We start from the raw sequence: 17,569 nt of genomic DNA, 5'->3' as shown, positions 1-17,569 counted from the left end.
TTTTTTTAAGTTATTGTGTTTCATGCAGGCCCGCCCGCCTAGGCAGTAATTGAATTGTGTTGATGTCAGTGGAACAATGTTACCTGTGCAGAACACATTATTCTTCATTCTACCCTAAAGGTGAGGTGAGAAAAATACGAATTGATTTTCTTTTTTCGCTCGACACTCCAAAGGTCTGGATTTGAAATCAAAGTAGAGTTTCTCCGATTTTATTTGATGGTATTTGTGGTGTACATAATTGGTTTCTCACCTTTTTGCCCCTCCTATTTTAGGCCTCCAAAAGTGATGGGACAGATTTATTCTAGGTGTCCAAATGAAGCGCTCATGTTTAGTATTTGTTCGACAACATTTCGCATACAACAACTGCCCCATTAGAACTGCCCCATTAACCCCACCAGACATTACTACAGCCATCTTCATTTGTGTTTTTTTTTACAGTGTTTTTAGGGTGATTGTTTGAATTGACAGCAGGAGAAGCCTACAAGATCCGCCGTCCGTGGTGCTGAAGCCAATCCCCCACACAGGCCCAGCACCAGGTAAAGTCACTAAGGGGGAACTTTTTTGAGGGGGCACAACTATTTGAGCAACAAAAGGGAGAGAGAGACAGAGAGAGAAAGACAGAGAGGGAGAGAGAGAGAGAGACTGACTGACAGAGAGAGAGAGAGAGAGAGAGAGAGAGAGAGAGAGAGAGAGAGAGAGAGATGGAGAGAGAGAGTGTGTGTGTCAGTGTACAAAAGGGAGAGAGAGAGACAGAGAGAGAGAGAGAGAGAGAGAGAGAGAGAGACAGAGAGAGAGAGAGAGACAGACAGACAGACAGACAGACGGAGAGAGAGAGTGTGTGTGTCAGTGTACAAAAGGGAGAGAGAGAGAGAGAGACAGAGAGAGAGAGAGAGACTGAGAGAGAGACTGAGAGAGAGAGACTGAGAGACTGAGAGACTGAGAGACTGAGAGAGAGAGAGAGAGAGAGAGACTGAGAGAGAGAGACTGAGAGACAGACAGACAGAGAGAGAGAGCCACTGTGCCGCTTTACAAACAGAGAGCTCAACAATACTCAAACATCATACGAAAATATATAGGTTAGCTCTGGCTATTTTTTTAGGTCGGGAGGTATGTTTATTCAGACGATGTTGCTGACGACCTCTCAAGTTCAGCCCAGTACAGCTGGTTCAGCCCAGTACAGCTGGTTCAGCCCAGTACACCTGGTTCAGCCCAGTACAGCTGGTTTTCATTCGGCTGTGGCAGATGAGCGTCTTTCCAGAGTCCAGCCTAAGTGGATATTTATTATGCCTACCTGCACACTACCTGATTCCTTGAACACTACCTGACTACTACTTGACTTCCTGTACTGTATCATATCTGTACTATATTGCATACTGTATGATATTGCATTTCATCATGTTGTAACCTGTACAGCATTTTGCACTACTTCTTTATAAAGCTCTCACTGGCACAGCACCAGAATATCTGAAAGACCTTTAGCTAGCATATCAGCCCAGTAGAGCTCTCAGGTCTTCTGACGCTGGTTTTCCCTGTGTACCACATGTACAAAAGAAGAGATTTGGTGAGGCTGCATTCTCATTTTATGCACCCAGATTGTGGAATGCACTGCCAGTTTACATTAACGTTAACATCAACGTTAAGTTGCAACGTTTACAGGAAAAGTGGTATACAAATATGTTATGATTATGATTATTGTTATTATTATTATTATTAGGGATGCAACACCAGCACATTTTTTCAAGTCAAGACTAAAAACCCATCTTTTTATTATTGCCTTTAAATGACTAAATAATGAAATGCCTATTATGTAATGATTAAAGCACTTTGAGCTGCAACGTTTGCAGGAAAAGTGCTATACAAATAAAAGTTCTTCTTCTTCTTCTTCTTCTTCTTCTTATTATTATTATTATTATTATTATTATTATTATTATTATTACTGCAGTAGGTCTGGTCTTGCTGTAATACGGCTACCATCACTTTATCACCTTATTCTACTTTATTATTAATTACCTTACATATTGAACTTATTCTATTATTGTTGTATCCTGCTGTTATGCCAATGTCGAAGAACCTGAACCTAAGAATTTTACTCTCATGTACCTATACATTGGATCATGTAATAAAAGCAATTCTGATTCTGATTCTGATTTTGATTCTAAAATCAGCATTGCTTTTGTAGGCAGCAGGAGAAAAGTGTGGATCTTGAAAAGTGTGGATCACATTTTTTTATTGACAGAAGCACATGAATTATGAAGATCCCGTATCAGAACAGTTGATCTGTTGTGAATGTGTCTAGCTTTTTCAAAGTGTTATGCATGAAATCAGTAGGCAATCTGTTATTAGACAGATACAGTTTGTTTTAACACAATTAGGTAGGCCTAATTAAGGTTAACATATTGGTTGCGTTTCATAATTTTGGGCCTATATTGATTAAAAAAATCAGCAGCTGTACTGCTCATGATCGAAAAGCCCTGCAGAGAGTGGTGAAAACGGCCCAATCCATCACAGACTACTGTATATATTCTGAATTCTTATTTACTGTTACTACTTCAGTGGTTATATTTATGCTTATAATTATGTTGAGTTTTTTATTTTTTATTTTTTACTTATTACACTGTATTGTTGATGTTGACTGAAGTTGTACAGCTGCTCTGCCGCAAGCATTTCACTGCATTGGACACTTAAGATCAACTTGAAACTTGAAACACGAAACAGTAGCTTTGACAACGGAGACACCTAGTGACACAATTTATTTTGCGCGGACCTCAAATCGACGTAGTCTGTCATCTATTGTAATGTACTGTACTTTCTCCATCCTTGCAAATGCGTTCTGCGATCCATTGGCCGGTCTGATTCTGTTGCGGAAGTAAACTCACTCGGCTCAGCAGTCGATGCACTTCCTAATAGTTGACCGTCATTTATAAGCTAACATTACGCAAAGTTCAACAACGACGACTCGAAAAACCCTATGCGGTTGACTGACTACAACAGAAGAGGATTATTGCCCTGCGCAGACGACCGGAGGGTGTTGTTTTGGGCAGATGCTCGTATCGGATTGACAGTATTAAGCATCGCTTGGGACTTGGGGATATTCCTGCCAGCCAGGCAGACAGACGTTAGCTGGCTAAGCTACGTGTTGTTGTATCTCTGTGTGCCCGCTGAACAGGTTTGTAATGTTCGCTGGCTAATTGCAAAACTGTTTGAATAGAATCTATTGAAATCGAACATCCTTTATCTGTCTGCGTGTCATGCGCCTGGCTGTGGTGTTAATCTCGTTTGCAATGGAGCCTAGTTGTTGTGACAGCCGTCCTTCAGGCGTCCAGCTGTTACTGTCTGTCTCAGAAGTCAGCTGAATTATGATTTTTTTTCCCCCATTCGTTACAGCGACTGACTGACTGGATGAATGAATGTACATTGTAGAATGATCAAGCAGGGGTCAGGTCATCAGTAACTACCTACAATCACTGTAGATTGTCCTTGATCTTACCTCACTTGATTCAATTTGCTCTGAGTCTTTGCAAGCTAAATGGTTTGTCTGCGTAAGGTAAACAGCTGGTAAATGATTCGCGGTTCTCCCTCAGAGGTGACTGGTCCGTTCCAGGCTATAAAGGAAAAGAAGCCCTGCAGTTATCCAAGTCTATATCCATGAGTAAGAAAGGATGCTTTTGTGAAGTCATCAGACGTAATCAAATGAAACTTAATTTGTATTGCACATGCTCATAAATCAATGCAATACAGGGTGCCTTTTCATGTGTCACCCTGGGAGGAAAAACACTGACACACTCTCTGTCTCTCTCTCTGTCTCTCTCTCTCTCTCTCTCTCTCTCTCTCTCTCTCTCTCTCTCTCTCTCTCTCTCTCTCTCTCTCTCTCTCTCTCTCTCTGTCTCTCTCTCGCTCTCTCTGTCTGTCTGCCTGTCTGTCTCTGTCTGTCTGTCTCTGTCTGTCTGTCTCTCTCTCTGTCTCTCTTTCTCTCTCTGTCTGTCTCTCTCTCTCTCCCTGTCCTCTCCTCCCCCTCTCCATCATCTCCTCCCCCTCGTCTCCTCCTCTTCATCTGCTCCCTCTCTCCATCATGTCCCCACCCCCCTCTCCACCATCCTCTCTCTCTCTCTCTCCATCTCTCTCTGCTCCAGGCGGGATGCAGCCTGGCGTTGGGGCGTCCCATGACCCCCATCAGGGGGGTGCGGGGGACCGGGGGGAGCTGGTCCAGCTGTCCCCCAACAGAGACACCCCCGGCTCCCCGGACCGCTCGGAGCTGGGCAGCCCGCGCTCCGCCCCGACCCTTGACCTCCTCAACATGGTGGTGTCCTACAAGAGGATGGCCCTCTACCTGGAGCCAATCACTGACAGCATAGAGCTGGCCCGCTTCCTGCTAGGGTGTGTGTGTGTGTGTGTGTGTGTGTATGTGTGTGTGTGGGTGTGGGGTGTGTGTGTGTGTGTGTGTGTGTGTGTGTGTGTGTGTGCGTGTGGGTGTCGTTGTGTGTGTGTGTGTCTGTGTGTGTGTCTGTGTCTCTGTCTGTCTCTGTGTCTCTGTCTCTGTCTCTGTCTGCCTCTGTGTCTGTGTCTGTGTCTGTCTCTGTCTCTGTCTCTGTCTCTGTGTCTGTGTCTCTGTCTCTGTCTCTATCTCTGTGTCTGTGTCTGTCTGTCTGTCTGTCTGACTGTCTGTCTGTCTGTCTGTCTATATGTGTAGCTCCGCTCTCACACACTCTCTGCCCCCCCCTCTAGGTGGAGGATGCCTCTGTGCTCTCTGCTGGTCTGTCTGCTGCTCAACATCCTCTTCCTCACTCTGGGCGAAGGTGAGTGACAGCTAGAGACACCGCTGTTCTTTATTTGTGTCATAGTACAACTGTGTAATGTGTGTAGGCTACTGGGTGTTTACTTGCTGTGTAATGTGTGTCGGTTACTGGGTGGTTAGTGTAGGTGTAATGTGTGTAGGTTACTGGGTGGTTAGTGTAGGTGTACTCTATGTAGGTTACTGGGTGGTTAGTTACTGTGTAATATATGTAGGCTACTGGGTCAATTTGGGTGCATATAAGAAGACATATAGAATATAATACAAAATGTAAGAGACAAAAAAATGAAAATGAGATACCGTTCCTGAATTCTATCGATCATTTTATCGAATTTTGATCTCTCTATTGCTCTGTCTCTCTCTCTCTCTCCCTCATCTCTCTACCCCCCCCCCCCTCCTTCTCCTCCTCTCTCTCCCCCCCCCACCCCCCCTCCTCAGTGGGCTGGTTCACTGGGTGTGTGATGGGTGTGTCGGCCCCCGCTGCCCTGGGTTACCTGCAGGACAGGTGTAGGGGGCGGAGCTCAGAGGCGGAGCTACAGAAGAGGCGGTACCACGCCGTACAGCGCCGGGACATGGACACGGTCCACATGACCCGGCAGGAGGCCATGCTGGAGGTCAAAGACCTGTGAGTGTCTGTGTGTCTGTGTGTGTGTGTGTGTGTGTGTGTGTGTGTGTGTGTGTGTGTGTGAGTGTGTGAGTGTGTGTGTGAGTGTGTGAGTGAGTGAGTGAGTGAGTGAGTGCGCGTGCGCACAAGCGTGAGTGCGAGTGTGTGTGTGAGGGTGTGTGTGTGTGTGTGAGGTTGTGTGTGTGCGTGTGTGAGGTTGTGTGTGTGCGTGTGTGTGTGTGCCTGGAAGAGTGTGTGTGCCTGCATGCGTGTGAGCGTCCATGCGTACGATCTTCATCAGGGTAGCAAACTTGTTTAAAACTGGGCTGTTATCTTTGCAATCACTGTGTGTGTGTGTGTGTGTGTGTGTGTGTGTGTGTGTGTGTGTGTGTGTGTGTGTGTGTGTGTGTGCGCGCGCGTGTGTGTGTGTGTGCGTGTGTGCGTGTGTGTCTCTCTCTCAGGCTGAAGCAGCTGGGTGACCTGCTGGCCCACGTCTGCCTGTCTGCAGAGTCGGTCTACAAGCTGCTGTACTGGGACAGCCACACCACCTCCTCCAGGTCAGTACCTCACACACACACACACACACACACACACACATCTGAAAAATGTAAATAAAACAAAATAGTTAGTGTAGAGTAGTGCATTGCGGTAACTAGCGAGTGTGTCATTGCGAGTGTGCCAACGCTGAAATATATTCACTTTTTTCTGAATAAAATGAGTCTGAACATTGTGATTGGTTGGCGACTTGTTCCCGCTTTCTCCAGCTCCTGTCACATATCACACTCATTATCTCATTATAGATATAATACCCTCATTATAGGTATTAGAATGTATGTATCAGAATTGTTTTTTATGGCCAAATATATTCGCACATGCAGGACATTGACTTGGTGTGGTTGGTGCATAGGACATAAAACAACAATATACTGTATAAGCAAAATATTAACAACAACAACAAAAACACTAACATTATAGATCTCATACATATTAGAGTGGCACCATAAATTGTGTTTAAAACTGAACTTCAGGTCAGTAACCATAGACACCACAAACTGAGCCATACTGCACCTATGGTCTATGCTTGGGACAGCCATTTCATGTCCTGCAGATTATCTAGCAGATTATTTAACAGATTATCTATGCGTGTGTGTGTGTGTGTGTGTGTGTGTGTGTGTGTGTGTGTGTGCGTGTGTGTGTGTGTGTGTGTGTGTGTGTGTGTGTGTGTGTGTGTGTGTGTGCGAGTGTGTGTGTGGTTGCGTAACCCAGTTCCCTGTTGACACTCACTGCCCCTGGAATGTTCTCACAGAGTTTCCAGATAAGTGTGTGTGTGTGTGTGTGTGTGTCTGTCTGTCTGTCTGTCTGGGTGTCTGTCTGTCTGTCTGTCTGTCTGCCTGAGAGCCTCATCTGTCATACTCCAATGAAAATAGCTGTTACGAGAAGTCAAAACAAATTAAAACGGATCTGTGTTATAAATGTAATTTACTGGGAGAGACGAGAGGTCTGTGTGTGTGTGTGTGTGTGTGTGTGTGTGTGTGTGTGTGTGTGTGTGTGTGTGTCTGTGTGTCTGTGTCTGTGTCTGTGTCTGTGTGTGTGTGTCTGTGTGTGTGTGTGTGTGTGTCTGTGTGTGTGTGTGTGTGTGTGTTCCCCCCTCTCTAACTCCTGTCCCTGTGTAGGTTCTACGGGGCTCTCCTGGCCGGGCTGTGCCTGCTGTACTCTGCTCCGGTGGGCTGGGTGCTGGCCTCCCTCAACAGCGCCCTCTTCCTGTGGAACAGAGACTTCTGCAGAGGTGAGTCCAACCCAGAGAGAGAGAGAGAGAGGAGCCTGGGTTTGCAGAGGTCCTGAAAACCTTAACCCGTTATAACCCTCAGGTCTAGGACCTTAGAACTAGGATTCTAACCCTAAGGTCTAGGACCCTAGAACTAGAACTAGGATTCTAACCCTAACCCTAAGGTCTAGGACCCGAGAACTAGAACTAGGATTCTAACCCTAACCCTAAGGTCTAGGACCCTAGAACTAGAACTAGGATTCTAACCCTAACCCTAAGGTCTAGAACCCTCGAACTAGGATTCTAACCCTAACCCTAAGGTCTAGGATCCTAGAACTAGAACTAGGATTCTAACCCTAACCCTAAGGTCTAGAACCCTAGAACTAGGATTCTAACCCTAACCCTAAGGTCTAGGACCCTAGAACTACAACTAGGATTCTAACCCTAACTTGCTGTCCTAAACCTGCAGCGTCCTGAAACTGCTGTTGGCTGGTGCTCCGGCTCTGCAGACACGGAGGCTACGTTCGTTAATTCGCTGGGGAATAATTACTTGGCACTAATAAGGGACCAAGTTATTTGATTGGACGAGAGGCGTTCCATGAATGCTGTTCATATTTTCAAGAGTGAATTTACGAACACAGCCATAGAATTGAGTTTAACCCACAGAGATGCAAAGAGAAGGCAACTTGCTATCGTTCCCATTTGTGACAGCATGAGCCCCCCCCCGTATAGTCAATGAGTATGAGTTGGGAGGAAGGGGGGGGGGGGCAGCCAGTTGGGTCAACGCATGGTCTTCTTCCCCAATAAGTTTATCTGTAGATTGTAAAATGACTTTTTCTGGTGCCAAAGACACTGAAGGTGAGTTGCTACTACACTCCAGCCCAGCAGGTGGCAACAGTGAATCACCAACATTTTGATTTACCCCCCCCACTCAGATCACTCCTCCTCCTTTGACGAAAACCTCTGGTAGTCTCCCTGGGCACCACTCTTTCTCGTTCTCCCCCATCTCTGTTAGTGATGTCTGGAAAGCCTTAAGAGAGCTAGACCCTAGGAAATCGGCAGGTCCTGACAATCTTCCTCCTCTCTTTCTGCGCCTTGCTGCAGATTTCATTGCAGAACCTGTATCACACATTTTCAATTTATCTATTTCTAACAATGTGATGCCAGAGGTCTGGAAAACCGCTTTTGTGCTCCCACTTCTGAAGGGGGGTGACCCAAAATGTTTGAACAACTACAGACCAATTTCAAAGCTTTCTGTCCTAGCCAAGGTCCTTGAGCGACTAATTAACGATCAGATCAAGGACTTCCTAGATTCACACAACATCCTATCGCCCCTTCAGTCTGGCTTTAGGAAGCAGCACAGCACAGTGTCTGCTGCTGTCAAAGTGGTTAATGATCTTACTGAGGCTTTGGATAAGAAGAATCACTGTGCTGCACTTTTTATCGACTTGTCTAAAGCCTTCGACACCGTCGATCATGCCATCTTATGCCAGCGCCTCTCTGATATTGGGCTGTCCCCTCATGCTGTTGGCTGGTTCACCAACTACCTGTCACAACGGAAACAGTCTGTGCAGTTTGGTGATCTCTCATCCAACTTGCTCACTGTTTCCAATGGGGTGCCACAGGGTTCGGTCTTGGGGCCAACTCTCTTCACCATTTATATCAATGAAATAGGATTAATCTCTAATGCTGCTGTTCATTTGTATGCGGATGACACAATCTTGTAATGCTTTGCATCCTCTATCAACCGTGCCTTCGAGGCTTTGCAGACTGCTTTTGATGCCCTTCAGTCCCAGCTGTTTCAGCTCAGACTGGTGTTGAATACAGGGAAGACCAAAGTCATGCATTTTTCCAATAACAAGCGGGTGCCAAGTGCTCTTCCTGACATTGTATCATGTCAGGGTTCACCTATTGAGCTTGTGCCAAACTACAAATACCTTGGCATTCAACTGGACGACAGCCTCTCTTTTCAACTGCACATAGACAACCTTCTAAAGAAACTGAAATTGAAGCTAAGCTTTTTCTTTAGAAACAAGTATTGTTTCTCAGCTGCTTCAAGAAAACTGGTTAACTGGTCATCTCTCTCTATCCGCCGAACCCTTCACTGGTATATTTTCATTTACAAATCCATCCTTGGTCTGCTCCCCTCCTACCTTTCTAACCACCTGTCACGCAAGCAATCCGTCTACGGCCTTCGCACACAGGACATCATCACATACTCCATCCCCTTGGTCCGGACCATGAAAGGCAAAAGGGTGTTCTCATTTGCAGCCCCTTCCTCTTGGAATTCTTTACAGCAGAGTCTGAAACTGTCTCATCTGATCCCTCTTTCCAGTTTAAGCTCTTGCTGAGAGACATACAGTGCGAGTCCATGATTTGTTCTTGCAATTGAGTTGACCCTCCCTTTTGCCCATTGCTGACCCCTCCCTGTCCCTAGCTCTTTAGCTGTCTAGTTTTAGGTTTTGTCGTTTTAGTTTAGTTTTAGATTATCTTAGACTGTTTTAGACTAGTTTTAGTTTTAGACTATGTAGTTTTAGTTTAGTTTTAGACTATGTAGGCCAGGTTTTGTATTGTATTTGTTTGTGGTGGATGTTGTTGGTATATGCCTGTGAACAGGTCACACTTGAAAATGAGCCCTTGGGGCTCAGTGTGTTTTTTACCTGTATAAATAAAGGTTAAATTAAAAAATTAAAAAATTAAAAGATGAGGTAGAAGTTGACATGGCACTGCCCATATAATCACAGTTCATTTAGGGGAGGGCGCCCTCTAGTATTGCTAACTCTATGACTCAACCAGAGAATGTGTGATTCCACAACGTCTTTACATAGGTAAACAAACCGGTTGCCTATCTTGTTAATCATTCGCTATCTTTGGTTCAGTTGGACACAGCCCTGTTACATCACCACAGGACAACGAGGAGTGTGGACTCAGGGTTAAATAAGGGCGAATTCCATTTGTGATTCCATCAATTCCGGAAGTAAAATGGATGTCCGATTGGGGAAAAAAGGGGCATTCATTTTCAATGACTTTTCAAAACATCTATCTGTATCTGTGTGTCAGCAAGTCAACTGTGTGTGTCTGTGTGTTTTTGTGTGTGTGTGCGTGTGCGTGTGCGCGTGTGTGTGTGTGTTTACATTCTTCTGTAAGCGTTGAGATTAGACTCAAGAGTTTTAGAATCTCCATTGAAGCTGCTTGTTTTAGTCTCGGGTTGGGCTTAGGCCTTGTCTGTGAAACCGGGCCAGTGGGTTCTGGTTCTGGTTCTGATCCTGCTCTGCTCTCTCCAGTGGTGCTGGACCTCAGGGAGCTGTTCAACCTAGGCCGGGCCCAGTCCCCAGGGGGGGAGACGGACCGCAGGGAGATGGACTCAGCCAGCTTCCCGGACCGGACCCCCACCCCCAGCCTGGAGGTGACTAGGAGGGAGGGAGGGAGGGAGGATGGGAGGGATGGGAGGGATGGGAGAGGGAGAGAGGGAGGGAGGGAAGAAGGGGAGGAAGGAGGAAGGGAGGGGAGGGAGGGGAGGGAGGAAGGGAGGGAGGAAGGGGAGGAGGGAGGGAGGGGAGGAGGGGAGGAAGGGAGGAGGGAGGAATGGGAGGTTGAGAAGGATAGGGAATTCAAAGGGAGAGAGAGAGTGAAGGTTGGAAAGGAAGAGTGAGAAGTGAATATGAAGATAGAGACAGCTGTTATAACTGAGAGACAGAGAGACAGAGAGAGAGAGAGAGAGAGAGAGAGAGAGAGAGAGAGAGGGACAGAGAGAGACAGAGAGACAGACTGAGAGACAGAGAGAGGGACAGAGAGAGAGACAGAGGGACAGAGAGAGGGACAGAGAGGGACAGAGAGGGACAGAGAGAGACAGAGAGGGACAGAGAGAGAGAGAGACAGAGAGAGAGACAGAGAGAGGGACAGAGAGAGGGACAGATAGAAACAGAGAAGGACAGAGAGAGACAGAGAGAGAGACAGAGAGAGGGACAGAGAGAGACAGAGAGAGACAGAGAGAGACAGAGAGAGACAGAGAGAGACAGAGAGGGACAGAGAGGGACAGAGAGAAACAGATAGAGACAGAGAGAGACAGAGAGGGACAGAGAGGGACAGAGAGACAGAGAGAGACAGAGAGAGACAGAGAGGGACAGAGAGAGACAGAGAGAGACAGAGAGAGACAGAGAGAGACAGAGAGAGACAGAGAGGGACAGAGAGGGACAGAGAGAGACAGAGAGAGACAGAGAGGGACAGAGAGGGACAGAGAGAGACAGAGAGGGACAGAGAGGGACAGAGAGGGACAGAGAGAGACAGAGAGGGACAGAGAGGGACAGAGAGGGACAGAGAGGGACAGAGAGAGACAGAGAGGGACAGATAGAGACAGAGAGAGACAGAGAGGGACAGAGAGGGACAGAGAGACAGAGAGAGACAGAGAGACAGAGAGAGACAGAGAGGGACAGAGAGAGACAGAGAGAGACAGAGAGAGACAGAGAGAGACAGAGAGAGACAGAGAGGGACAGAGAGGGACAGAGAGAGACAGAGAGAGACAGAGAGGGACAGAGAGGGACAGAGAGAGACAGAGAGGGACAGAGAGGGACAGAGAGGGACAGAGAGAGACAGAGAGGGACAGAGAGGGACAGAGAGAGACAGAGAGGGACAGAGAGAGACAGATAGAGACAGAGAGGGACAGAGAGAGACAGAGAGAGACAGAGAGAGACAGAGAGAGACAGAGAGAGACACAGAGAGACAGAGAGAGACAGAGAGAGACAGAGAGGGACAGAGAGAGACAGAGAGAGACAGAGAGAGACAGAGAGGGACAGAGGGGGACAGAGAGAGACAGAGAGGGACAGAGAGGGACAGAGAGAGACAGAGAGGGACAGAGAGGGACAGAGAGGGACAGAGAGAGACAGAGAGGGACAGAGAGGGACAGAGAGGGACAGAGAGAGACAGAGAGGGACAGAGAGAGACAGATAGAGACAGAGAGGGACAGAGAGGGACAGAGAGGGACAGAGAGGGACAGAGAGAGACAGAGAGGGACAGAGAGGGACAGAGAGGGACAGAGAGAGACAGAGAGGGACAGAGAGAGACAGAGAGAGACAGAGAGGGACAGAGAGAGACAGATAGAGACAGAGAGAGACAGAGAGGGACAGAGAGGGACAGAGAGGGACAGAGAGAGACAGAGAGGGACAGAGAGAGACAGATAGAGACAGAGAGGGACAGAGAGAGACAGAGAGAAACAGAGGGACAGAGAGACACAGAGAGACACAGATAGACACAGAGAGAGACAGAGAGAAACAGAGACTGAGAGAAACAGAGAGGGACAGAGAGAAACAGAGACAGAGAGGGACAGAGAGACAGAGAGAAACAGAGACAGAGAGAGTGAGAGAAACAGAGAGGGACAGAGAGACAGAGAGAAACAGAGACAGAGAGAGTGAGAGAATGAGGGAGAGTTTGTGATAATGGTGGACTGTACATTAACAGAGATTACTACATTCACAGTAATCCAGCTTATCCTCTGGGGCTTGATTCTATGGTAAAAAATAGTGTGTGTGTGTGTGCGTCTACGTGTGTGTGTGTCTGCGTCTACGTGTGTGTGTGTGTGTGTGCGCGCGCGTGTGTGTCTGTGTGCGTGTACGCGCGCGTGTGTGCGTGTGTGTGCTTGTGCGTGTGCGTGTGTGTGCGTGTGTGTGTAGGACCTGTCCCCAGGCAGCATAGAGGAGGCTGAAGAGGCAGAGCCTGACGATGAGTTTAAAGACGCCATTGAGGTAAATCCTTCTGTTCTGACCACATGTTTTCGTTTAACACGCTCTCACCTTCATTTCTCAGCTACACATCCTCCCCGTCTCCTTAACTTTGTGTTTCTTTGTCTCTGTTTTTATTCCAAGCCCTGTGTGAGTATGACTGACTGACTGTCAACACCAGTCTTCAGCCCTGTTCAAATACTTTAGATTTGCATCGCCTCCTTCATTTTGTGCTTGGTGTTATCACTGATATAACATTGTCACCTTTGTTAAAATAATGGCTTATGTAAAATTTTAAGTCATATTTTAAATTAGAGAAAAAACTGATTAATTTGAGAAAAACCGAATAAACGTTTTTTTTTTTTTTTTTTTTGATTTTTCTAATTTGTAAAATAATATAGAATATATGATATTTAGGCTAAAACATAATTTTCCTCAAAAGTGACGTAAGCCATTATTTTAAGAAGGTGACGACATGATAGGATGTGCTTTTCACCTGTCAACTTATTCTGAATGATAACCTCAAGGAAAGAAGGAAGGAAGGAAGGGAAAGAAAGAAAGATGCATTTTTTAAAAAGTATTGGAACAGGGCCCCTTTCTTCTCCTCTTCCCCCTGCTGTCTGACTCCTCCTTCCTGTGCTGATGACTCACTTCCTGTTCTGTCTCTACCGTACGGCTGACTCAGGAGCCCCCCAGCACCTCACAGGTGAGTGGCGCCCCCCTCTGTCGGGAGTCAGAAGTGGTCAGTGGGTTTCTAGACAGAGACCTGTAGCATTAGAAACAAACTGACTAGTTAGCTCTATCTGAACTAGCTCTATCTGAACTATAGCACTTAGGCTAGAGGTGGGGATATTTACACCCACTAAGTTGTGTTAAAATGGAGTGTGTGTTGTTGCTGTGCTGTGTGATGTTAGCTAGGAGCCGTGTGTGCGTGCGTGTGTGTGTGTGCGTGTCTGTGTCTGTGTGTCTGTGTGTCTTTGTGTCTGTGTGTGTGTGTCTGTGTCTGTGTCTACATCTCCATCTGCGTGTGTGTGTGTGTGTGTGTGTGTGTGTGTGCGTGCGCCTGTGTGTGTGCGTGTGTGTGTGTGTGTGTGTCTAACTAACTGGCCCTTCCTGGATTTGGCTGCATTCATGTGGACCTATGGCAAATTCTTCCTTTTTTATTTTAGTTCCCCCCCCCCCCCCCCGAATTTGACGAAAACAAACACATGATCATGTTTTATTAGTTAGCTGACTCCTAGGTGACTTTCACCTACAAGCGTGGGGTTTTGAATTTCTATTGGGGGAGGAAAGTGTTTTTCTGGACCTCCTGAGAAACTGATCTGTCTCTTCTAGCCGGCCCTGTGTGTGGCCTTGCTCCCTAACAAGGAGGTGCCCCTGGTCTTAGTGGTAAGTGGGGAACCAACCAGCCCCTGTTTAGGTCTGCCAGCATGCCTGCCAGCATGTACAGAGTTGGCATGGAATCAGAGTGTGTTGGTGTTTTGTGGTGTGTGTGTGTGTGTGGGGGGGGGGGGGTGAAGGGTATGAGTGTGGTTGTGTGGTTGTGTGTGTGTGTGTGTGTGTGTGTGTGTGTGTGTGTGGCATGGTTGCATGTTTCTGTGTGTGCAACAGTATGTGTATGGGATGACTGGCAGGGAATCCTGTCTATAACTTCATCATACATCAGCACTGTACAATTTCATCAACCTCCAATTGATTGCGTATTGGCAGTCCTACATTACATCTTAAAGGGAGAGTTTACTCAAAATACAACTTGACTGTAGTAAAAAAAAAAAAAAAAAAGGGTTAGAAAAAAAGAGGAAGCTACAAACGGAGGAAAAAATATCACTCGCTAGAAATACTTTATTTTTAAAACGTTTTAATGGATGATTTCAACAGTCGTCAAACAAATGCATTTCGCCATTTGCCTTCTTTAGTTCGGCGTTCAGAAGTTGGACAGTGACATGCTTGGTTTGCACGGGAAGCTCAACAATGTCGTAATAACAAAATAGTGAGTGCTGGCCTAGTGGATCGTGAGTTGGACTGGTGATCAGAAGGTCATGAGTTAAATCCCACCTGGGAACACCACCACTAGTGTGCCCTTGAGTAAGGCACTCAGCCCTAAGTTACTCCAGGGAGACTGTCCCTGTAATCTCTAATTGTAAGTCTCTTGGATAAAAGCTAAATGGTTGTTGATCATGTACTCTGTAATAATGAAGACACACACACAGACACACACACACACACACACACACACACACACACACACACACACACACACACACACACACACACACACATACACAGACACACACACAGACACAGACACAATATTGTATACAATAGATACAAAATGCTGAAGTGCACAATATAAATACAAATACTGTTTATTAGCTTGACTTGTTTGTAGCGTTTTAAGATAACAACAGACAGATAAAATATATGGTTTTAATGAATTAATGATTATTTTATTTAATGTATTAATTAATTTAACTTATTAATGTATGAATGTATTCATACATTTTTAAATTAGTTTTAGGGTTTATGTTTTTCTTGTTAGTATAGTATTTTTGAGTTAGTATCACTATCGGGGCCCCATTCATTCTGAAAACAAGTCTGGGATATTTCCTCCAGCTCGTGTCCTGTCAAGTCGCTTTGGAATAAGGCATCTGCTAAATGCCAAAAATGTTAATGTAATGATTGACAGGCCTGTCCTGTGATTGACAGGCCTCTGGTGTGCAGTCGTGGCATATTGGTGATTGGTTCCCCCAGATCACACGGAGGAAAGCACACAGTCGACTGGGGGCTGAGACTAAGGTGCCAAGCCCGTCTCTAGAGGTGGACTAGGGGGTCTCTCTGTCCCCTGTGGTGGACTAGGGGGTCTCTCTGTCCCCTGTGGTGGACTAGGGGGTCTCTCTGTCCCCTGTGGTGGACTAGGGGGCCTCTCTGTCCCCTGTGGTGGACTAGGGGGTCTCTCTGTCCCCTGTGGTGGACTAGGGGGTCTCTCTGTCCCCTGTGGTGGACTAGGGGGCCTCTCTGTCCCCTGTGGTGGACTAGGGGGTCTCTCTGTCCCCTGTGGTGGACTAGGGGGTCTCTCTGTCCCCTGTGGTGGACTAGGGGGCCTCTCTGTCCCCTGTGGTGGACTAGGGGGCCTCTCTGTCCCCTGTGGTGGACTAGGGGGTCTCTCTGTCCCCTGTGGTGGACTAGGGGGTCTCTCTGTCCCCTGTGGTGGACTAGGGGGCCTCTCTGTCCCCTGTGGTGGACTAGGGGGTCTCTCTGTCCCCTGTGGTGGACTAGGGGGTCTCTCTGTCCCCTGTGGTGGACTAGGGGGCCTCTCTGTCCCCTGTGGTGGACTAGGGGGTCTCTCTGTCCCCTGTGGTGGACTAGGGGGTCTCTCTGTCCCCTGTGGTGGACTAGGGGGTCTCTCTGTCCCCTGTGGTGGACTAGGGGGTGGCTCTGTCCCCTGTGGTGGACTAGGGGGTCTCTCTGTCCCCTGTGGTGGACTAGGGGGTCTCTCTGTCCCCTGTGGTGGACTAGGGGGTCTCTCTGTCCCCTGTGGTGGACTAGGGGGCCTCTCTGTCCCTTGTGGTGGACTAGGGGGTGGCTCTGAGGAACCTCTCTCTTTCTCTCTCTCTCTCTCTCTCTCTCTCTCTCTCTCTCTCTCTCTCTCTCTCTCTCTCCCTCTCTCTCCTCCCTCCTTGGTCTTTTGGTCTGGTCATGCCGGTGTGTCACAGGAAGTGGTAGTTTGACCTCAACCTGTTTGGAACCTCCCCCTGTCGTCATGGGTATGTGAGGGTCATGGGTATGTGAGGGTCTTGGTTATACGAGGGTCTTGGTTATACGAGGGTCTTGGTTATACGAGGGTCTTGGTTATACGAGGGTCTTGGTTATAGGGGAGATGGTGTGCATGGTGTGTGTTTGTTTGTGGATCCATGGCCTCAGACATGGACCAGGGCTGGCCTGCATGTGGTGGGTGTTTGGGGGTACAATCTGCCCGTAGCTCCAGGTCTGGGATCAGCTGGGGGACAATGCTGAAACTCACCCTGGATCATCTGTGACGGGAGCTGGTGAAAGGGGGAACAAGTCAGTAACTAATCGAAATAAATGTTCAGACTTTTATTCTGAAAAATTTAAACAATTGTCAATGTTTATTGAAAATCAATGACACTCGCTAGTCAAGCCAAAACATTGCAATGCAATGGATTCCGTTGAGTCATCCCCCATTACTACCTAGTTAATTATAACACTACTTTCCATTGTTAGCAGGCTCACAAAACAAGCTGTGTTAGTTGACTAGCGAGTGTGTCATAGGTTTTCAACGACGCTGAAATGTATTTACATTTTTCAGAATAAAAGTCTGAACATTAAATCGGTGGCAGACTCGTTCCCAGTTTCACCAGCTGCCGTCACGTTATGTCAAAAGGGCAATTTCATCATATTTGCATGTCATCAAATGTGTGTACTCTTGGCTCCCCCTGGTGTTCATTCTGGGAAACACATCCAGCTAACCCTCCAAAGTGGCTGCTCAACAACCAGCTATGCTCACTGTATCTCAATATTAACATCCCCCCCCCATCTCACCTGTCTTCACCCCAACCTCCCCCTCACCGGTCTCTCTCTTTCACCTCCCCTCTGTCTCTCTTTTCTTTCTCTCCACCTCTCTCACTCTCTCCACCTCTTTCACCCCCCCGCCTCTTCTCTTCTCTTTCTTACCCTTC

At 47.1% G+C, this 17,569-nt stretch overlaps 1 protein-coding gene across 2 annotated transcripts in view; it reads left to right on the top strand.

The window, feature by feature from the left end:
• The first annotated feature begins 2,938 nt into the window (after positions 1–2,938).
• The window catches only part of zfyve27 (zinc finger, FYVE domain containing 27), an 18,170-nt gene continuing 3,539 nt past the window's right edge, over positions 2,939–17,569 (top strand). The window contains exons 1-9 of one of the 2 annotated variants that reach the window (XM_080524540.1): positions 2,939–3,166; positions 3,582–3,649; positions 4,131–4,374; positions 4,723–4,793; positions 5,228–5,414; positions 5,855–5,950; positions 7,067–7,179; positions 10,443–10,564; positions 12,825–12,896. In XM_080524540.1, coding sequence (XP_080380666.1) covers positions 3,646–3,649; positions 4,131–4,374; positions 4,723–4,793; positions 5,228–5,414; positions 5,855–5,950; positions 7,067–7,179; positions 10,443–10,564; positions 12,825–12,896 — 909 coding nt within the window. In that variant the 5' untranslated portion in view covers positions 2,939–3,166; positions 3,582–3,645. The remainder of the gene's footprint in view (positions 3,167–3,581; positions 3,650–4,130; positions 4,375–4,722; positions 4,794–5,227; positions 5,415–5,854; positions 5,951–7,066; positions 7,180–10,442; positions 10,565–12,824; positions 12,897–17,569) is intronic. The other variant, XM_080524541.1, reaches the window with a different exon arrangement.

The sequence above is a fragment of the Nansenia antarctica genome, assembly GCF_963989245.1.
Source record: "Nansenia antarctica genome assembly, chromosome: 2".
Classification (NCBI taxonomy): Eukaryota; Metazoa; Chordata; class Actinopteri; order Argentiniformes; family Microstomatidae; genus Nansenia; species Nansenia antarctica.
The sequence above is the reverse complement of the archived record's forward strand: the minus strand, read 5'-3'. Positions and strand labels throughout refer to the sequence as shown.